This window comes from Onychostoma macrolepis, chromosome 12 (assembly GCF_012432095.1).
Source record: "Onychostoma macrolepis isolate SWU-2019 chromosome 12, ASM1243209v1, whole genome shotgun sequence".
Classification (NCBI taxonomy): domain Eukaryota; kingdom Metazoa; phylum Chordata; class Actinopteri; order Cypriniformes; family Cyprinidae; genus Onychostoma; species Onychostoma macrolepis.
The window spans coordinates 17,610,187-17,631,106 of record NC_081166.1 but is presented as its reverse complement, the minus strand read 5'-3'; the positions used below and the strand labels follow the sequence as shown (position 1 = coordinate 17,631,106).

Below are 20,920 nucleotides of genomic sequence, written 5' to 3'. Positions count from 1 at the left end.
TACCTTTGAACATTATTAAATTGTGTGTATTACTTGTTTGTCAAGATAATTATTGAAATATTGCATTTAAATGTTTAGTAACAATCATCGATTTTGCAGTTATGCATCAGTTAGCGCTATGGTCCTAACACTCATACTTTTGTATGCCCTTCATGCTAATTAATCAGTACTGTGTATTCCCACACATGATTTCTCTCACCTTCAGTTTATATGCTGAAAATCAATGGATCTGTGGATGGAGTCCAGCAGAAATGCTGCCCGTGTCAATACGCTTGCTTTTTTTTTTTTGACCCCCTTTGGCCTTTGCAACAAGTGCGCAACCTAGAAGAAGGATTGCTTTGCACAGAATCACACACCCCCCACCATTCACATGAACCCATCTCCTCAATCCATACAGCACTCATTACCCACACTGCTTTGCTGATTGTTTATTGTCTCCTGTTCTGGCGCAGCCTGCCATGGAGGGTGTAGAGGTGAGATGGCGGCCTGCTGTGGGGTCTTCACTGGCTCCACTCGCATTGTGCTTGTGGTTACTCTGTGCTAGTGGAGTCTTTGTAACCGTATCTCTGTGTATGTGGTGTTGTGTTTGACCTCTACGTTTCACATTTCTGAAGTGGTCCCTCTCAATCCTGCTACTGTATGATGTCCCTTGGCTCTATGATGTTTTCAGGAACCAACCTGCCACTCTGACTTTCCCACAGATGTTCCTCAACTTGTCACTGTTGATTATATATTACAGGAGGTACACTTGGTTTTCCATTGTTGGTTTTCACTAACAGTCACTGTGATGCATTCCTTCATGCGCTTCTGCAGGAAATGAGGATCTGTTCGGCCATTATAAATCTCTTCCACCTGATACCAGCTGCTCCACAGACACTGGTGAAACCTCTGCTGGAAGTGGTCATGAAAACGGAAAGGGCGATGCTCATAGAGGTACATGATTGGAATGCAAAAATACATTGAGGTGTCAAATGAAATGTATTTATATTTATGTATTTATTCCATGGTCTGTTTCTGAATACTGGACACTGATTGGCTGGTAGGTATGCAGTAAAACCGTTCAATGCACAGATAGTTCCAAGTCAGTTTAATCACCGTTCTATATTAATGCACTACTTTAATTGATCCCCCACACACACACACACACAAACACACAGAGAGAGAGATGGTTCTTGGCCTCCACGTCGTGCATTTTAAATCCTTTAATGCACAGCAAATCGTTGATTATCCCTTACATATACATACATACATACATTCATACACACACACACACACACACATATATAAACTACTGTTCAAAAGTTTGGGATCAGTATATGTTTTTTTTAATTTGAAGAAATTCATACTTTTATTCATCCAAAAAAACTAAATCATCATTTCCACAAAAATATTAAGCGACGCAAATGTTTTTAACATTGACAATAATACAAAATGTTTCTTGAGAACTAAATCAGCAAACTAGAATGATTTCTGAAGGATCATGTGACAATGAAGACTTGAGTAACGGCTGCTAAATATTCGACTTTACACAGGAATTACCCAGGATTTAAAAATTTATTAAAAGTTAGTCTTTATACAATACAAATATTGTGGTTTTATACAATTTGCACGTTGTTATTCCACAGGCCGGCAGTCCCTTTAGAGAGCCACTGATCAAGTTCCTGACGCGTCATCCGTCTCAAACAGTGGAGCTTTTCATGATGGAGGCCACTCTCAATGACCCACAGTGGAGCCGCATGTTCATGGTTTGTTTGTTTGTTTTTTTCTTTTTCCGTACCTCATACTATATTGTGTCTTTAAAAATTCCTTGCCATTATATCTTGAATGTTATGTTATCATACATGAATGTTGCTTTTTCTTCAGCCTTTTTTCATTTTTCTCATTTGCAGAGTTTCCTGAAGCACAAAGATGCCAAGCCACTTCGAGATGTCTTGGCTTCTAACCCAAATCGATTTGTCCCTCTGCTGGTTCCAGCTGGGCCTGCAACAACTGTGAGACCTGGGTCTCCTTCCACCAACACTGCCCGCCTTGACCTACAGTTCCAAGCCATCAAGGTGGGCCGAACACTCTCTTAATTGAACCCTTTACTGTTAGATTTGATGTAATGTGCTTGTTTGTAGAGCTGAATATTAATGAGAGTTGATAAACTCCCTCAGATCATAAGCATCATTGTGAAAAATGATGAAGGCTGGTTGGCGGGTCAGCACTCTTTAGTGAGTCAGCTCAGGCGCGTGTGGGTCAGCGAGGCCTTCCAGGAACGCCATCGCAAAGACAACATGGCTGCAACCAACTGGAAAGAGCCCAAACTACTAGCATTCTGTCTGCTAAGCTACTGCAAGTAAGTGTTTTCTGTTTGGTGGTGCAGAAATTACACACTTCACTAATTTAAATGTTGTTAATAGCTTGGAAAATGGATTTTTAAGCCCTGTTCACACAAAGCACGATAACGATAAAGATATAGTTCTAAAAATCTTTCTCAATATTAAAGAATAGCAGAGTCCACACCACAACTATAACGATAAAGGCACAGAGAAACGATATTGTTGGAATCACTTTCAGAATGATTTTTTTTCCAGCTGATGAACGATACAAACATTGACACCCAATCACATTTATACCCATTGAATCAATCATGCTGTAACCAGCTCGAGAATTTAAAGCGGCAAATGAGCATGTGCTTAGAATAAACAGACGATATCGTCCGCTGGTGTGGACACTAATATCGTTGTCTTTATAGTTATCCTTCTTGGCGTGAATGGGGCTTTACTCTAAATCTTTATATTAAAGTTGTAATTTTTCTTTCAGACGCAACTACTCTGAGATTGAGCTACTCTTTCAGCTTCTGAGAGCCTTCACTGGTCGCTTCCTGTGCAACATGACCTTCCTGAAGGAATACATGGAGGAGGAGATCCCAAAGAACTACAGCATCACACACAAACGAGCACTCTTCTTCCGCTTCGTGGAGTTCAATGACCCACACTTCAATGATGAGCTCAAGGCAAAGGTGAGGTTATAGCATTTGTACACCTGTGTATGAGTATTAACATGTTAAGAAGAAACTCCCATGGATTTTGCCTTTGTGGTGACCTCTCATTTTTGATTAAGAGCTACCACGAGTGTGACTGATGCTATGACACGGACCTCCATGGTCAGCATTATAAATTCCACCTTTGCGGTACATTTCTGTTGAGATTGGCACAGCGTCACGCTCTCTTAACGTTGACCATCTAATGCGGCTAACAACCAGCCCCTGCTGAATATGTATGCTCAGGAGGGGAGGACGACAGGGACTGTTCGTGCATGACACACACTCGGTTCTCAAAGGCACATCTTCACAGTCAACCAAAGTCTTTGAAGAACACTAATGAATATTTATCTACAGATTACTCTAATAGCCATTGCTCATATGCTGAGGGTTTGCCTTTAATCAGCCCTGGAGAAGATGGGTAACGTAGTAGATGATGAAGCAGGGCTCCACACAAAGAACTTTTTCTGCTAGCTCAGGTGCGTTTTTTGGGTGACTGAGGCAAAACGTAAAAAAAAAAAAAATTGTGCAGTTGTTTTAAATGACAACATATCACATAGATTAATGTTGCATTTTTGGCAATGTTCACTTCTTTGTTGATTCTTTTGATCATACACCTGTGGAGGGGTGTTTATAGTGGGCAAGCACTACCTGGAGTACACGGACCCACCGGTAAACGGGTCAGTCTGGATATTCAAGGCTGTGTTTCTTATTCCCACTTCATTTTTATTAATGTGAAAGAATTCCATCAAGTTTGAGTAAGAGATCAAATGCCAGTTTATTAAAATGAACTGGAGGTTCTGCTCAAATTGCCACCCTCTACAATGTCATTGAGAAACGGTAGCCGTGTATCAGCAGATAGTCTTCACAGCGTTGATGGCTGAGGCTGCTCTTGCTCTGCTAAATCACCCCTCACAGCCAAACAGACGTTGCATCCCAAACATTCCCCAGGAGAGCTCAGCAGCTGCGCACTCTTAACAGAATACACGTTTAAGGTGATGTTTTCAGGCAGCTGGAGCCGCAGCGGTTTGGGCTGTGATGGATCGTGTAGAAAAGGATTTGTTGTGATCCATCACTCATGCGAGCGGTAGAGGAGCTCATTAGGACGAGGGATAATGAAGGAACACCTGCACCCCTACGGCCCCCATGTTTGAATAAATCCACATGCTGATGCACACTTCAGCTAGCAAACAACACAACCATTGTGTCTGACTAGACAAACTATTGTCTTGAACAATGCTAGTATTATCCCATAGCTTAAATTACCAAGTGGTACATGGTTGACATCCTTATAAATCTCTGATTTTTCTTTCAAATGAATAATGTAGAGCAGAAACAAAACCATTAGTGTTCTAAGATGCTAATTATGTAACACACAATAGTTAATGTATGGGAAGTCAGGGCTTGAAGGAAAGGGTTTTGAGCATATAAAAACATGGTCACAACTCGCCGGTGACAGTAATATAATGATCATCAGGGTGATTAATATCAGTTAACTTACAAATGAACCAATCTGAGGTGATACGTTGTGCCTTTTTTCTCTCTCTCTTCTGTCATCATCACATCCTAATGGCTTTATCTATGCCAGCGCTGCCAAAGCAGCCATGGTTTTGATCATTTAAGCAAATTCAATCAATTCAGTAAATTACAACATGCTTAACTAGAGATTCACTCACCATGAACCTTTTTCATTAAAGTTAACACAAAGTAGAATTGTTAGCATATGATTAAATATACATTCACATGAAGACTCCAGTGGCCCTTAGTTCTTGTTATACATGAAGCAGGTTACCCATCATAGGGGCAGCTATTCTGAGATGTCTTTCTAGTATTATAATTATTATTGATGATGATAATAAACAATTACATTTTTGTCACTTATATTTATACAATTTATTTATATAGGCTATAACAACAACATATACAGTATCTATGCCATGGTGTCAGTTTGGAGTCCAAGACCTATGGGATGAATACAATTTTTTTTCTCAAACAATCGTAATGCTGCTCATTTGATAAACAGACACCTTCCCAGTTCTTTGATATCCTCAATGTAAATACATAAATGTAACTTGCATGTTATTTGTGTCCACTTTCCAGGTGTTGCAGCACATCCTGAACCCGGCCTTCCTATACAGCTTTGAGAAAGGAGAAGGCGAGCAACTGTTGGGGCCGCCCAATCCAGAGGGTGACAACCCTGAGAGCATCACTAGTGTCTTCATCACCAAGGTAACCCTCTCCAGCAGCACCATAAGCAGTCTTTTATTGAGTCACCAGATCATCTAGGATGACCTCTGGCTGTTATTTCACCTGCAGAAATGTCAAGGCCACAATAAAGGTCATAGTGTTTGTTTTCCAAGCAATGAAGGTTAATAGCGTTTATTTCACGCTTAAATTGATTGTCTCACCCCTGCTGGTAATCATAGCAAAGAGCAAACCAAACAGCCCGTTTGTTCCCCGGGTCTGTTTTCAACACCTCCAGCAGGAAAGGAGGCTGTTCAAGTTTAAACAGACTTTTAAGTGTGCTATATACCTCACAGGCCTAAAAACAATGCATTGTTTAGTGTCATGTAACACACATTTCTCGTTATTGTAGGTTCTTGACCCTGAGAAGCAGGCAGATCTGGCCGACTCATTGAGGATTTACTTGCTTCAGTTCTCAACCCTGCTGGTAGAGCATGCTCCTCATCACATCCATGACAACAACAAGAGCAGGAACAGCAAGCTGAGGCGTCTCATGACCTTCGCTTGGCCTTGCCTGCTCCCCAAAACCTGTGTGGATCCGGCCTGCAAGTACAGCGGCCACCTCTTGCTGGCTCACATTATCGCCAAGTTCGCCATTCACAAAAAGATTGTGTTACAGGTAGGCATGCACCAAAATTTCAGCTTGCAAAACTACTATGAAATTATTTTTTCTGATTTTGTTTGAACAACAATTTAAATATTTAAAATGTTTATTCCTGTAATGGCAACATTTTCAGCAGCCATTACTTCAGTCTTCAGTGTCACATGATTACAAAGTAATCATTGTAATATACAGATTTAGTTCTCAGTTATTGTTTATTATTGGTGCTGATTTCATAATGGTTCTTATTATTACTAATGTTGAAAATGGTTTTGATGCATAATATTTTTGTGGAAACCTTTATATATATTTTTTTCTTTCCAGAATTCTTTGAATCGCAAGTTCAAAAGAAGAGCATTTATTTGTAATAGAAATCTTTATATATTTCTCTAATCTAGAAATTATATGTCTCTACATATATCAGTTTGATTAATTGAAAGCATCTTTGCTGAATAAAAGTATTAATTTCTTTAAAAAAACTTTTGAATTGTAGTGCAAATCAATATTAAACTGACAAAGTAATAGTTTTTTTTCTATTATCTAATTTTAAGCCATTTAAAAATCATTAGAGCCTATATATTGCTGTAATTAAAAAAAAAAGACTGAAGACTAAAATTACAGGATTCATTTTCTGCCAGTTTATCTAGAATTTTTTTGGCTTGGTCCATGATGGAATTAAAATGTGTTCAACAGACCAAATCTTTAGGGGTTATTTCTTTTTAATTAAGGAAATAACATGACATGTTTATAATAAATATGATTTCAGGCCTTTGGCAGATATCATTTCTCAAACCCAAATACTTCACTTACCTCAACATTTCAAAGAATAGAATAGTACCTCTGAGTTTTTGCTACTCAAATTTTAGTCTTTGGGGAACTCACTTCAGTTGTCAACTACTTCCTTCTGTGAAATGATGTTAAAAGTTTATGTATCGGTTCTCTGCAGGTTTTCCACAGTCTGCTAAAGGCTCATACTATGGAAGCACGTGCCATTGTTCGGCAAGCCATGGCAATTCTCACACCTGCAGTACCTGCTCGGATGGAGGACGGTCATCAGATGCTCACACACTGGACCCGCAAGATTATTGTGGAGGAGGGCCACACAGTTCCTCAGCTCGTCCACATACTTCACCTCATTGTACAGCACTTCAGAGTATGTAAAATCACCTAACTCTCACTAGTTATACTGCACATAATTTTATTATCCAGTATTCACATTATTCTATTTTTTTTATTGCACAGCCTTCGGTATTAAGTTTGTTTGGAAGGCCATATAACATTTTAGAGTTTGCTTGAGTGTATGTTTCTCTGCCTACAGGTATATTACCCAGTGAGACATCACCTGGTTCAGCACATGATCAGTGCTATGCAGCGATTGGGCTTCACCCCAAGTGTGACTATCGAGCAGAGGAAGTTGGCAGTGGACTTAGCTGAGGTGGTCATCAAATGGGAGCTCCAGAGAATCAAAGACCAACAGGTTTGTTGGCTGGAAATAAGATGGCAAAATTGTTTTTTCGATCTTCTGTGATTAATTTCATGCAATTAAAATCTATTTTAAATTCCCGGCAATTAATTGTGTATGAATTTTTCACTTTTCTCAGCCTGAATCGGAAGCTGATCCGGGAAGTGTGGGCGAGGGTACGAGTGGAGCCTCTGGTGCTATGAAGAGAGGAATGTCCGTTGACTCAGCACAAGATGTAAAGAGATTTCGCACTGCAGCTGGTGCTGTCGGCACGGTGAGGAAACATTAAACCGCTCTCCGCAGCCTGAGTGTGACCACTGTAATCAGTCTCTCACGCTCCGTACCCTGATGGTCTGTGCCACGTTTCAGTACATTGGCTGTATTGTGTTTGTGTTTGTATGCGCAGGTCTTCGGCCGCAGTCAGTCGATGCCAGGCACAGAGGCTCTACTTACCAAACCTGTGGAGAAACAGCACACAGATACTGTGGTCAACTTCCTCATCCGCATCGCCTGCCAGGTAGTTATCCATGAAAATAGCCACAGAAGCTGGCATGGCATTAAGCACAAACAAGCAAACAGTCTCATACCTGCTTAGTGAATCTTACTGGAGTGTCCACTAATACTTACACAAGCTAAATCCTGCTCTGTGTCTGCAGGTAAATGATAGCACTAATGTGGCAGGCTCCCCTGGTGAACTGCTGTCCCGTCGCTGTGTGAACCTCATGAAAACAGCCCTCAGACCGGACATGTGGCCCCGTGCCGAACTTAAACTGCAGTGGTTTGACAAGCTCCTTATGACTGTGGTAAGTCTGAATGCTTTGAGTTTTGGTCTGTTTTCTTTAATAAATTATTTATATCAATTTGAGGCTGGATATGAGATTTGTGAGTTCTTGGCTCATTGTCAAAAAGGAAATGAAGAAATATCTAGACTGTGTAAAAAAAACAGCAGATGGGATGCATGAAAATACAAATTCACTCTCTGACAGTAGGTGGCGCTTTTAGAAAAGCAGAAATACCCTGGTTACTCTGAGACACAAAGTGTTACATACATTTCTGTGGTAACAGTTTTCGATAGTCCACATTAGACATTCTACTAACTATAAGTAACTTTGTAACTGCATGTCAGCTACATGTCAACTAATTCTCATTAATTTGCAACTACATGTCTACTAACTCTCAGTAGGGTAGGTTTAGGGTTTGTAGAATAAGTTGACATACTGACTATGAGAAATTTTGCAAGTATGTTGTATATTGTGGAACCATCAAAATAAAGTGTTAGGAGACAGTCTACTAATACTCTGATAACTGCTAGTTGACATGTAGTCGCAAAGTTACTTACTGTTAGTAGAATGTCTAAAGTGGACTATCGAAATAAAGTGTTACCATTTCTGTTTTTTACACCCATTTGTCACAGAGAAGAAAGGAAGTCAAACACTGTGTGCATGTTTTCAAACAGCCGTTTAGATTTTTGTGTTCGCTATGGTGTTAATCTAATAACACCAAATAAAAGTGTGCAGAAACAAGAGAGCCAGTTCTGGGATTCTTCCTCTGCTGTTCACTCAATCTAAATAAACTACTTTGTTAGCGCTACCAAGTCGTTATTTTATGTAACAGCAGTGGCTCAGGCCATTTGACGAACAGCAAGAATTGGTTTGCTAGTTTTCTTCGCAGTGCAACGGAAAAGATTAACGACATGACAAATGTTTGTGTTAGTCTGAATAGACACATTCATTCAGATTAAAATGATTAAAACCGTTCATTCAGATTAAAATGTTTTTTTTTTGTACTGAATATGTGTCTTTGTGTGAACAGGCCTTGAAGATCTTTGAGAAGATCGCCATATCCTGTTCATCTCACTTCCCTCTTCATTATTTCCAGTGCCTTTCCAAGCAGTTTTTATGCCAGCCAAATCGATATCCTGACTCTTATGAATGATTTTTCTTTCTTTGGAGTTCACTGGTGTGACTAACTCAGCTGTCATCTGAGAGAACAGCTCTCAGTTAGTGAGCGTCCACCACCTGCACTATTATCACTGCAACCTCCCATCCCTCTCTCACTTCCTCTCTCATTCCACCTGTTATCAGGCAATGGGCTTCCTGTCGTTCGGACACACCACTCTATCGATTCTTTTCAGGGCCTGGCAGTTATGCAGCTCCCTCTGCTCATGTAGCCGTGATTGAAATGCTCTGATATGGCAGAGAGGAGGCTGTCTCTACCTTGTACAGGCTTTTCATTTGTCCTTTGCCCATCCAAAGATTAGATCATGCTTTCTTGTCCTCCTAGGAAGTATTCAGAACAATTAATGAACATATGATGACTCCCACATGACACATGCGGTCTCTCTTGTGCCCTCTTTTCAAACAGCCAGAAAAGCTGACAATTACCACTCTACCATATCTTCCGTCTTTATTTTCAGAGTGGGTTTGACAAACAGGTCACTCATCGTCCGAGCCCCAGAGCCCTGTTGAGGAAGTAAGGTGCTCTTTTCAGCTCTCTTATACAAACTAATGGCCAGTGCTGCAAATCCAAGGGGCTTTTATCATCTCATTGTGTCGGCTTGTCAGTGATTAAAGGACAGGCTGCAGGGACAAGCTTAGCTTTGTGCAAATCTGTCTGCCAGTGTCTCAGTCCTCAGGGGCCAGACCTTGGTTGTCAATATTCAGTGGCCCCTGAAACCTAATCAGCACTGGTTTTTACTCATTGTGCCAAGCCTGTGCATTACTTGACTTAAATGAGAGAATGAAGGGATTTTTTTTCACTTAATTTTAGCACTTTGTGTAGCTCAAGAAGTTTCAGTAGTCCAGTAAAATGTCAAGATTCTCGATACCACACAATCATCAAGAATCCACATGATTGGCATAAATCATATAGAACGATTGGCACAATCATATAGTGAGATATAGCGATTTATTTATTTTTTTTCCCGGGACATTTCCTTCGAAAATGAAACTAAACCACAGTGTCCTCAGCAGCTTAGATGAAGGGAGTCTATGGAGCCTATGTTCATTTGTGCATCCCAAAACACAGCACTTCTAATGCTTCTTTGGCGCTGACAAGCAGCTACAGCAAGAAAATATTAATGGCGGACTGCTGCTTCTCACTCAGGGCTGTGTTTATGCTAATAGGGCAGAGAGCGTCACAAATGGGTGGGACTTTTTCCCTACGATGACGTGTAAGTAGGGAGAATCTGGAATCGCTTGTTCTGAGAGACTGTTTATGATTTATTGGCATTATAAAAAAATGAGTGGGTGGATTTTTACCATTTTATTGTTTTCACACTGGCTACACAACTGTGTTCAAACACCTTATAAAAGTGATTTCTGCATAATAAGTCTCCTTTTAAAGATTTATTTTTTGGCATTTTTGCCTTTTATTAGGATAGGACAGATTAGAACTGACAGGAAGCGAAGTGGGAGAGAGATCGGGGGCGGGATCAGGAAAGGTCCTCGCGTCGGGGTTTGAACTTAGGACGTTCTACATTCTATTCATCAAAGAACCAAAGAATCATGGTTTTAAAAAAAAATTAAGCAACATAACTGTTTTTAACAGTAATAATAGCAATGTTTCTTTAGCGTCAAATCAACATTATTTTAGATTCTGATGGACCATGTGATATTTCAGACTGGTGTAATGGCTGCTGCAAATTCAGTTTTACCATTACAGGAATGAATTGTACTTTAAAATATATTAGATTGGAAAACAGTTCTAAATTGTACAAATGTTGTCACAACATTATATTGCTATTTTACTATACTTTTGATCAAATGTATTCTTTTGATCAAATGTATGCGAGTATAAGAGACTTTTCTCCAAAACAGTAATGCATCTTACCAACCTCAAACCTTTGAGCTAGTGTCGGTTCCTCTGTACCTCATCATTCAGCATATCCTTCTCTGTTTTTCAGGAGCAGCCAAACCAGGCGAACTTCTCCAACATCTGCACAGGGCTGGAGATTCTCAGCTTCCTTCTGTCAGTGCTGCAGCCTCCAGCCATCCTTGCGCACTTCAAGCCTCTGCAGCGTGGCATTGCAGCTTGCATGACCTGTGGAAACACCAAAGTGTTGAGGGCAGTCCACTCCCTCCTATCCAGACTCATGAGCACCTTCCCCACGGAACCTAGTGAGTAGATCAAGCTGTGATTGATATCTTCACCTAGAGACCTCATTTGGGCGAAGCTGCTTATATGTACGGTGAACAATAATTGCATCATTTAATTTGCTCCAGTGCAAGATGCAGTCTAAAGGCCAGTATTATAGTCAACAGCTATTAACAAACACAAATTCTTTGAATCTCCACAGAGGTTGCGAAATAATAACTTTAGACACTCTAGTGATTATCGACAACAGGATATGTAAAAGCCCTATTTCTGTAATCGGTAACCTCTTAATAAGATCGTCCAGGTTGTGCTAGTGTTTCAGTTAAACTTAGGTACGTTGAGACATTTTTTTTCTAATATTTTGTTTTTTCCTTAGGCTCATCCTCAGTGGCTTCCAAATATGAGGAGTTGGAGAGTTTGTACGCTGCCGTAGGGAAGGTCATTTATGAAGGCCTCACAAACTACGAGAAAGCCAGCAGCGCTAACCCAACTCAATTGTTCGGTGAGAAAATGTAATAGCTCTACTACATGACAGAAGGCAGTTATTCTGGAAAATCTTCCCCAACACACAATAGATGTAAAGGTTTTCAAGAAGGTCTTTTTTCAGTTATATACTTACAAAATGCAAATCATGTATTTATATACTTACCATTCTTATGCAGCAAGCATGCATTACATTTCACAAGATTACTGTTTTTACTGTATTTCTGATCAAATAATTGCAGCCTTGGTGAGCATCTTTCTAAAACATATGTAAAAAAAAAAAACTTAACAACCCAAAACTTTTGAATGGTTGTGTGGATCCATTTCAGGTAAGATATTTTTTTTTTATAATGGAACACTGTTGTTTCACAATTTAGAGTTCATCTTTGATTATATTTCATAATTGAAAACAAAAAGTGATGAAACTATTGGATAACATTCTAAAGTTACCAGTGTTTCATTTCAGCCCAAAATGGCACCATTGGTCAATAAATGCCTCCTGATTCCACTCTGGCAGTGCTCTAGAGTTACATTTACCACTGATGTACTGTATGTGTCTCCATCGAGGGTGACTTTTTACATTTATCTTTCCTCCCCAGAGCTGTGATCTAAGAAATGCATTACTCATGCTTTTTTTTTTTTTTGTCTCCATCCTTACCCGGTAACTCGGTTAGATTTCTCCAGAAACGTCCTTGTAATACAACTACAGGGACAAAGGAGCTGCACCCAAAGTCATTAGCAGGCGCATGTTGCTTGCTGTCCCTGACAGTGTCGTGAGGGCAGCGGGGCGTCATGTTACCAGCTTTTCTCTCCTTTTTGCTTCCAGGAACGCTGATGATCCTGAAGTCGGCCTGCAGCAACAACTCCAGCTACATCGACCGCCTCATTTCCGTCTTTATGCGCTCCCTGCAGAAGATGGTGAGAGAGCACCTGAGCCCGCAACTCAACTCCGGAGCTGCTGAAACCAGCACAGGTGACCATTCTTTAGACTCTTGGGGCAAGGACGTTTTCCCACCAAAGATACATTTCAAATTATTTCACCTTAAGTAATTTGAATAGTCTATTATTGTTAGGGGGGGAAGCAAAATTAATCTTATTATTCTTGTTTTGCTCTTGTGTCTACGGCAGCCCATAGAACTGCTTGCAGGAAAGTTATGAAATTTGGCACACAGATATAGGATAGTCTAAACAGTAATGCATAACAAATTTGGATTCTCTACCTGTATGATTCGATTGAACCCTCTGACATAATTTTCCATTGTGAAAATTTTGCTCAACTTTGCTAAAATTTTCATAAATTGTATTGGATCATCTTTAGACTTTGCCAACAAAAAATTAAGGAATTCAAGTTGATTAAACTTCTCAAATAACGTGCAAACAAATTTGATGATCATGGCAAAATGGATGTGAGGTTACATCTCCTCAACACTTTAGCACATTGAGAACTTGGTGTGTTTTGCGGCAACCATGACTGTTAGAAGTTATGGATTTCTTGTCGATAGACAAAACCATTTTCATTTTCCACATCAACGGATTTAATGGCATGATGCCAGACTGCATCTGAGGCTGTATCTCTGCAAAGCTTTAAAATATTGATTCCGAACTTTGCCGCGTTGTCACCCAACATTGACCATAGTAGATTTGTGTCGACACCAAACAAAAACTATTGATCAAAAGTAATAAGCAGTTATGTCACATTACAAGTGATTGTATTCATGGGTTTTCAAACATTTTGCTTAAAATTATCTTCAAATGTCTTTACTCATTTTTGTCTTGCTTTTAACTCCTTATTTTGTTCCAATGTGTTTGGCCCCTTGATTGCTGCTTGCAGCTAAATTTATTGTTAGTATTGTTATTTTATTTTTTATTAATATTTTAATTAAAATTATAATTAATATTTGAAACATTAATGATACTACCAACATGCAGAAAAGAAAAACAAGATATTGTATCAGAGATGACCTCTGCAGACCCTGTGGGTCAAGGTCAATAAGTCTCTTAAAATATTAGATAATTTGACTTTGATTTATCAGTCAAGGTTTGTAGTCATTAGTCATGTAGTGTGACTTCCCAAAAACTTACGATATTTGTAAAAGAAAATAATTTTTATCTTGAAAAGTATATTAAAAGTTATTTTGTATATTTAAGTTAAGGCAAATAATATATTACTTGATGGTTGCACCACATTATTTTTAAAGTCTTTGAAATGAAAAGTTTTCTTTGAAATGGTACAAAAGTTTTTTCATAACTATACAAAACCAAAATGAAAAAATTCGTTTTTAAAAAAAAATATCTTTCTTTTATCGTTTACGCTCTTATGGTATTGACCCCCAAGTAATTTTAAACGGAACAGGCAGCACACAGGTCAGATCGGTTCTTCTGTTGATGGCACTCGATGGATCACTAAATCATCTTAATCGATCCTAATTGGTTGCTGTCTAGGAGCAACCATGTTAAGTTAATGCAATACAGTATGCGATACTCAATTTAAACAATCTTGTGCTTTAGCATTGGCCTCTTTCTGTCATTATCCCATCTGCACTTGGTTAGCATCACTTCCTTCCTTCGAGGAGGCCGTTTTCAAGCCTTTAAAGATTTCAAGCTTGTCTTTATTTTGGATGGTATATGGAAGCCAGCTGAAGTAGGTTAAGATCTATTGCTTTGTCTGACAGAACGGGTCCTCTTCCTCTTGGCCCAGAACTGACAGTCTGTCTTAAATTTAGGCTCTTGACAGTATGATGGAAAAATGTACGCTCTTACTGGGACAGCTTTAATCCTGTTGTCTGCAGTCATCTGGAGGAGTTTAAAAAGTGGGCAGAAAGACAAAAAGACACGTTGTCACCTTGGAGCAGAGTGTGAGAGAGAACCGTTAGACTTCAGCGTGTGCTGTCCATATTTGACCACTGGGTGCTGCAGGAGGGCCAATCAAATGTTCAGAGACCGGCCCACAAATCCATCCATACTGAGAAACATCTTCTGTGATTGAAGTCAAAAAGCTCCCACTGTGTCCACCGGAATATAAAATCCAGACAATCCCATCTGCTCAGTGCCTTCTAGATGCTATTATGGTTTTTAAATGGTACATGGAGATGGGATTGAACAGACACACATTCGCACACTTTCGGCCCTGCCTGTCCTGTGCTGTCTGAAGGCCTCACGCTGCAATGTCACCCTGACAGCGTCGCCCAAGACCCCCTCACAGCGTGAGTCAGCGGCGAACTGGAAATCAGCCTCTAACATATTCTCCCCCAAGGGATCGACTCATCAGAACAATCACATTTTACCTTGAGCAAATCAAGCAGAAAATACATTCAGAGGCCAGACTAAACTCATAACCCGTCTCCTTTCTGCTACAGCTCTCTATGCTAAAACTCAATCACGTTTCCCCCGTTTTCAGTAGGCAGAATTTCGTATTTTATGGTTCATATCCTCAGCTGTCTTTTACAATTTGTGATGTATGTTTGATGGTAGCCTTTGAGATTTATGCAACATTTTGCTGTGTGTGTGAGCAGGTGTAGTTTTTCCTCTTTGTTAGGTTTGGAAAATCATAGAAGGCCTGTGAGCCTCAATGAAAGGGAAAATAGTATTGCTGTCGTGTAATCATGTTCTTCTATGTTGACTGTAGTGACGAACGAGTTGGTCATGCTTAGTTTGGATCTGGTAAGGAGAGGCTGTCAGTCATGAACATGGAAATGAGGAAGAACTTCATCCAGGTCATCCTCACCTCCCTCATCGAGAAATCTCCTGACCCAAAGATTCTTCGAGCTGTGGTGAAGATTGTGGAGGAATGGGTCAAGAACTCTGGCAACACCATGGCTACCAACCAGGTATAATCTCACAGGCTGCTGCCTCAAAATAAAAATTCTGTTAACACCTGGTGTCATATTGTGAGGAATTTTCATTTACATGTCAACGACTTTATAAAATAAATTGCAAAATAAACTGTTGTAGAAACAAACTAACTCGAGTACAAGTTCATTTTAATGTTATACATCTTTATTTTTAGTGTTTTTAGAATTATGATTAAGATAACAACTAAATTTAAATAACTAAGACTTGTTGGGCTACCCCAGAATTTTGCTGAGGTACCCTTGTGCCTGACCCTCTGGTTGAGATGGTTCAAACATGTGCTGTTCCTGGCAGCAAGTTTATTTTTACCAAGATCTCTAGTCTTTTTAGTCTGATCTTCATAGTTCTTGTAGTACATTTTGTCATAGATTATTTTGTGATCCTTTCACAATGTAATGCAGACTTTGCAAAGAGACTATTGAATGATGGGGCAGTTAAAAATAACAGTCGACAGCAAGGGCAGGGAGAGAGAGGAAAGTGACCATTATAACTGGACCTCAGGGAACTGCGTTCAATAATAAAAAATGTAGGACAAGACATCTTAAAAATAACTTTTTTATTTTTTTTTCATTTAGGCATTTTATATTTATTTATATTTCGTGTTAGTCAATCTAAGACAGAAATCACATTTAAGATGAAAAGACAATCTAAATTTATGGAGAAAAAGAAAAGCGTAATTGTTTAAGTGTGTTAATGCTGCACGACCAAACAGAATTCTGAGTTGTTTTTTTCAGGTTTTCTTTTGTCTGATCAATAATCCCACCCCAAACTCACGCCTCTGCGAGCTGGTGTTGTTGGTTGGGATTTCTAAAACAAGCATGACTATGATTTGATAGCACTGTAGTGCTTAGAGTTCTTAGGTAAATCGACTATAAATGGCTTAACCTGATTCATATTTCATGCTTTCTTGTTTGAACATGATGTAATTGTCTGCTTTCCATTTCTGGAGACTTGCTAAACCACACAATAGTAAACCAACCTTTTGTTGACTCTGAATACCACAGTGTTAAACATTTGCGCTCAAAGCCTATCCTGCTGTAAATGAGGCATTGTGTATTCAGTGTGCTGTGGCCCGGACAGCTGAACCAAGGTGTCTGTTCTGTTAGCCCAAGGCGAGAGAGCAGACAGGGAGAAAAAGGAGCTGAGCAAAGGTGCTGCACAGCTCTCCTGATAGATGAAAGATAAATGGACTGTATCAATCCGTTACCCCCTTCTCCTCCTCAGCTCTCCTTCTCCTCCTCCTTTTCTACTGTCTTACGCTCTTTGTCTTCGTTTCTCTTTCCTAGGTGCCTAATCCAAGAGAAAAGTCCATTTTGCTGGTGAAAATGATGACCTACATTGAGAAGCGCTTTCCTGACGACCTTGAATTGAATGCCCAGTTCCTGGACCTCGTTAATTACGTCTACAGGTAATTACGCCGATTAATCACAGGGTCCGCTGTCCGCACTGGCCTTCCATCTATTGCCATTAGCAACAAGACTGTGGCTGGTGGGGGGTAGGCCCCATTTTGATTGTTAAAGTTGGGGCTGGTGGTGTTTGGCGGCTGAGGGGCAGGAGGTATTGTGGGTTACAGTCACCCTGGGCAAGAGAGCATTTCTCCAGTGTCAGGAGCAATTCATCCTGGTGAGAACCCATAGGCTTAAATCAACAGCTCTAGTTGTATCTACGCTGGAACACATGCAGTCTTTAATAGCTGTTGTTTGCTAAAGACCCACCATGTTGTTTATTGTTGTGCTGCATTTCACGCTGTATCAGAAGGTAAACGCAACAACAGTCTCGCAGCGTTTGTCTAAAGCACTTTAAAGTACTTGTTTTTTTCAGAGATGAGAACCTCTCAGGAAGTGACATCACATCCAAGCTGGAGCCAGCATTCTTGTCAGGGCTACGCTGCACCCAGCCGCTGATCAGAGCAAAGTTTTTCGAGGTGTTTGATGCATCAATGAAGCGACGAGTCTATGAGAGGCTTCTGTATATTTGCTGCTCGCAGAACTGGGAGGCCATGGGCAGCCACTTCTGGATCAAACAGTGCATTGAGGTACAGACACACATTTTATTGAAAAAATATAAAAAACACGTGAAATAAATCTGTAAATTCATGGCTTGGGATGCACCAATAGAGACATTTTTGGAGAAATGCAATGTATGTTAATAGACTTTAAAAAAAGAAAACAAAGAAAATATAATATTAAATAAAATAAAACCTAAAATGTTGATTGATTTAAGTAAGCAAATAAATGTATAATATTTAAATTGGAATGTATTATACAATAAATAATATTATATATAAATATATTTAATATATAAACAACATATTTTTCTTAAATATATACATGCATGTGTTTGTATTTATATATACATAATAAATATACACAGTACACACTCATATATCATGTAAACAAAAACTTTGGTAACACTTTACAATAGGGAACACTTATTAACTACGACTTTTCCCTCAATAAATTTCTAATTTGCTGCTTATTAATAGTTAGTAAGGTAGTTGTTAAGTTTAAGTATTGGGTAGGATTAGGGACGTGGGATAAGGTCATGTAGAATAAGGCATTAACACGTGCTTAATTACTACTAATAAATGGCTAATATTCTATTAATATGCATGCTAATTAGCAACTAGTTAAGAGACCTTAAAATAAAGTGTTCCCAACTTTTGACAACACTTATTTATTTATTTATTTATTTATTTATTTATTTATATATATATATATATATATATATATATATATATATATATATATATATATATATATACATACATACATACATACATACATACATATATACATACATACATACATATATATATATATATATATATATATATATATATATATATATATATATATATACGTATACATTGCATGTCACACTGCAGTATATGTCCACAGAATTTTTTAGAATTAAAAATAAATAAATGCTGATGTATTGTACATCTTCAATAATGTTGTAAGCTCTGTGCAGAGTGGATAATACTTCATAAATTACTTAAATTACATAGAAGCTAATTGCACCTTGCATAGCAGTTGTATGCATACTGTATAATTTTAATGTCACAGTTTTCCTCTTGATGATTTTATCAAAACTTCATCTGGATTTTAGGTAATTATTCTTTTAGTGTTAATACATTCACCATGATGTAACAGCTCTGGTATTTGGCTGCTCCCGCTCAAGTCAGGTCACAATCCATCCATCTCAGCCACAATCAATGCTACTCTGGCTCTTGAATTATTAACGCTGTCCTACACATGGTGCGGCTGTGTGCGCGAATCAGCCTGCCGTGATAGACTAGAAGAATATTCACTGTTTGAGCTCTGCAGCCAGTGTCAAGCACTTACATATATATTCGCAAGTGGTTAAAAATGGCAGCTGTTAAACAATGCTGGCTCATACACGTGCAATTTAAGTGTGAATGTTAGCTACTTTCTTCCAAGTGTTGTGATTTTCACAGAAGGAGCAGCTGTTTGCTTGCGTGTTTTAGGAATCGTGGCAGTTCAGAGTTTGATTCTGTCGTCTCTGCTTCACAGCTGCTGCTGGCGGTCTGTGAGAGGAACACCACCATTGGCACCAGCTGCCAGGGCTCCATGCTCCCCTCCATCACCAACGTCATCAACCTGGCTGACAGCCATGACCGTGCAGCCTTTGCCATGGCAACGCATATCAAACAGGAACCTCGTGAGAGAGAAAACAGCGAGACCAAGGAGGAGGTCAGCTGTGTTATTCAGTGTATACAAACATCTGTACAAAAAGCTTGTTTGTCTCTTTATTGCCTAATTTAGCTGACTCTAGTATCACATTCCGATATATAGAGAAAGCTCTGGTTACGTTATCACAAAAGTGATGCGATCATCAATTTAGGGACTTAATTGCTTTTAATTTGTGATTTGGAATTTCAATTGAATTGATTATATATTAATGTTTGATTACATTTCGACTTTGGGAGACAGTAGAGCATTGAATTCCTTTGAATTCAAATGTGTTCATAGAGGCCTGCTGTAAGTGTAGCAAGATACCAGTTTTTTTTCCCCCATATTTTGTGTTTTTGTGACCTTTTTCATCTGTAGGATGTGGAGATAGACATTGAACTGGCACCTGGAGACCAGACCAGCCTCCCTAAGACCAAGGAGCAGGCAGAGCGAGACACAGGCAACCAGCTGCACATGCTCACCAACCGCCACGACAAGTTCCTGGACTCCCTGAGAGAGGTCAAGGTGAGCCATCACCTCAACATATGCCACCCTCACAAGTGCAACCTCAAGCATTAGGAAAAGTAAAGCAAATCTTAAAAAAAAAAAAAAAGACACTGGTTACATAAAGGACATATGTAAGAATGAGTCACATGCAGAAGTCTTACAGGCTTTTGAACCGTGTAGTTTAATATGCTCTTTTGGTTCTGGCTTCTTTCATCTCTAACCTGCTCTTCCTCATTTGGCTGCTCCCTCATAAGTGTCTCTGTTAAAGAGAGTTTGATCAGGGCAACATGGGATTCTGTCTCCGAGCACTTTAAGGTCACAGCGTCATTGATTTCTGTTTAATCCTAGACACGGTGCTGCTTTATATGCACCTCTCAAGCTGGCTTTAGATAAATGATGAAGTGAGGAGTTCAAAGCCCTGACCTGCCTGCGTTGCCCACCGGAGCTGCTGTCAGGAACCACAGCACACATTTGAGCTCTGGCTTATACTAACATCTCCATTCCTCTTGTGGTCAGAGGTCCAAACCTTTACGTGCAGTTATGCCCTAAGAATTATTCAGTGGCAAGAGGTGATGACCAGTCATGCATATGAACGTACAGTGATCCTTTATGAAAAGTCATTTTTAAAATGGAATAGTCTCTTTTGTCCTTGAGTGTCTGGTGTCATGAGTGAAGATTATATCTTTTTTTGTTGCAAACGTGACATGATACATGTAGGAAGCAAGTATAAAAATAGTGTGTATTAAGCAGGGTTTTATAGATAACTGAAACCAAAACCATAACATTTTGTTACTTGAAATAAATGTTAAATTCTATAGATTATTTATACAAAACATATTATATTTTATATCTAATTTTCATTTAGGTTAGATATACAGTGCCTATAGAAAGTCTTCATTCCCCTTCATTTTTTTCACATTTTGTTATGTTGTGTTATTATTATGCTGCTTTAAATTACT

The 20,920-nt window shown here is 39.2% G+C and overlaps 1 protein-coding gene across 1 annotated transcript in view; it reads left to right on the top strand.

Annotated features, from left to right (window-relative positions):
* The window catches only part of trrap (transformation/transcription domain-associated protein), an 84,383-nt gene that overhangs the window by 29,041 nt on the left and 34,422 nt on the right, over positions 1–20,920 (top strand). Inside the window, 21 exon segments of the mRNA XM_058793283.1 lie at positions 814–933; positions 1,626–1,745; positions 1,890–2,054; positions 2,157–2,338; positions 2,806–3,004; positions 5,126–5,254; positions 5,622–5,888; positions 6,817–7,023; positions 7,189–7,347; positions 7,472–7,606; positions 7,739–7,849; positions 7,989–8,135; positions 11,237–11,450; positions 11,804–11,929; positions 12,737–12,883; positions 15,536–15,574; positions 15,577–15,737; positions 17,046–17,167; positions 17,581–17,794; positions 19,296–19,475; positions 19,833–19,979. Of these exon segments, the coding sequence (XP_058649266.1) occupies positions 814–933; positions 1,626–1,745; positions 1,890–2,054; positions 2,157–2,338; positions 2,806–3,004; positions 5,126–5,254; positions 5,622–5,888; positions 6,817–7,023; positions 7,189–7,347; positions 7,472–7,606; positions 7,739–7,849; positions 7,989–8,135; positions 11,237–11,450; positions 11,804–11,929; positions 12,737–12,883; positions 15,536–15,574; positions 15,577–15,737; positions 17,046–17,167; positions 17,581–17,794; positions 19,296–19,475; positions 19,833–19,979 (3,291 nt within the window).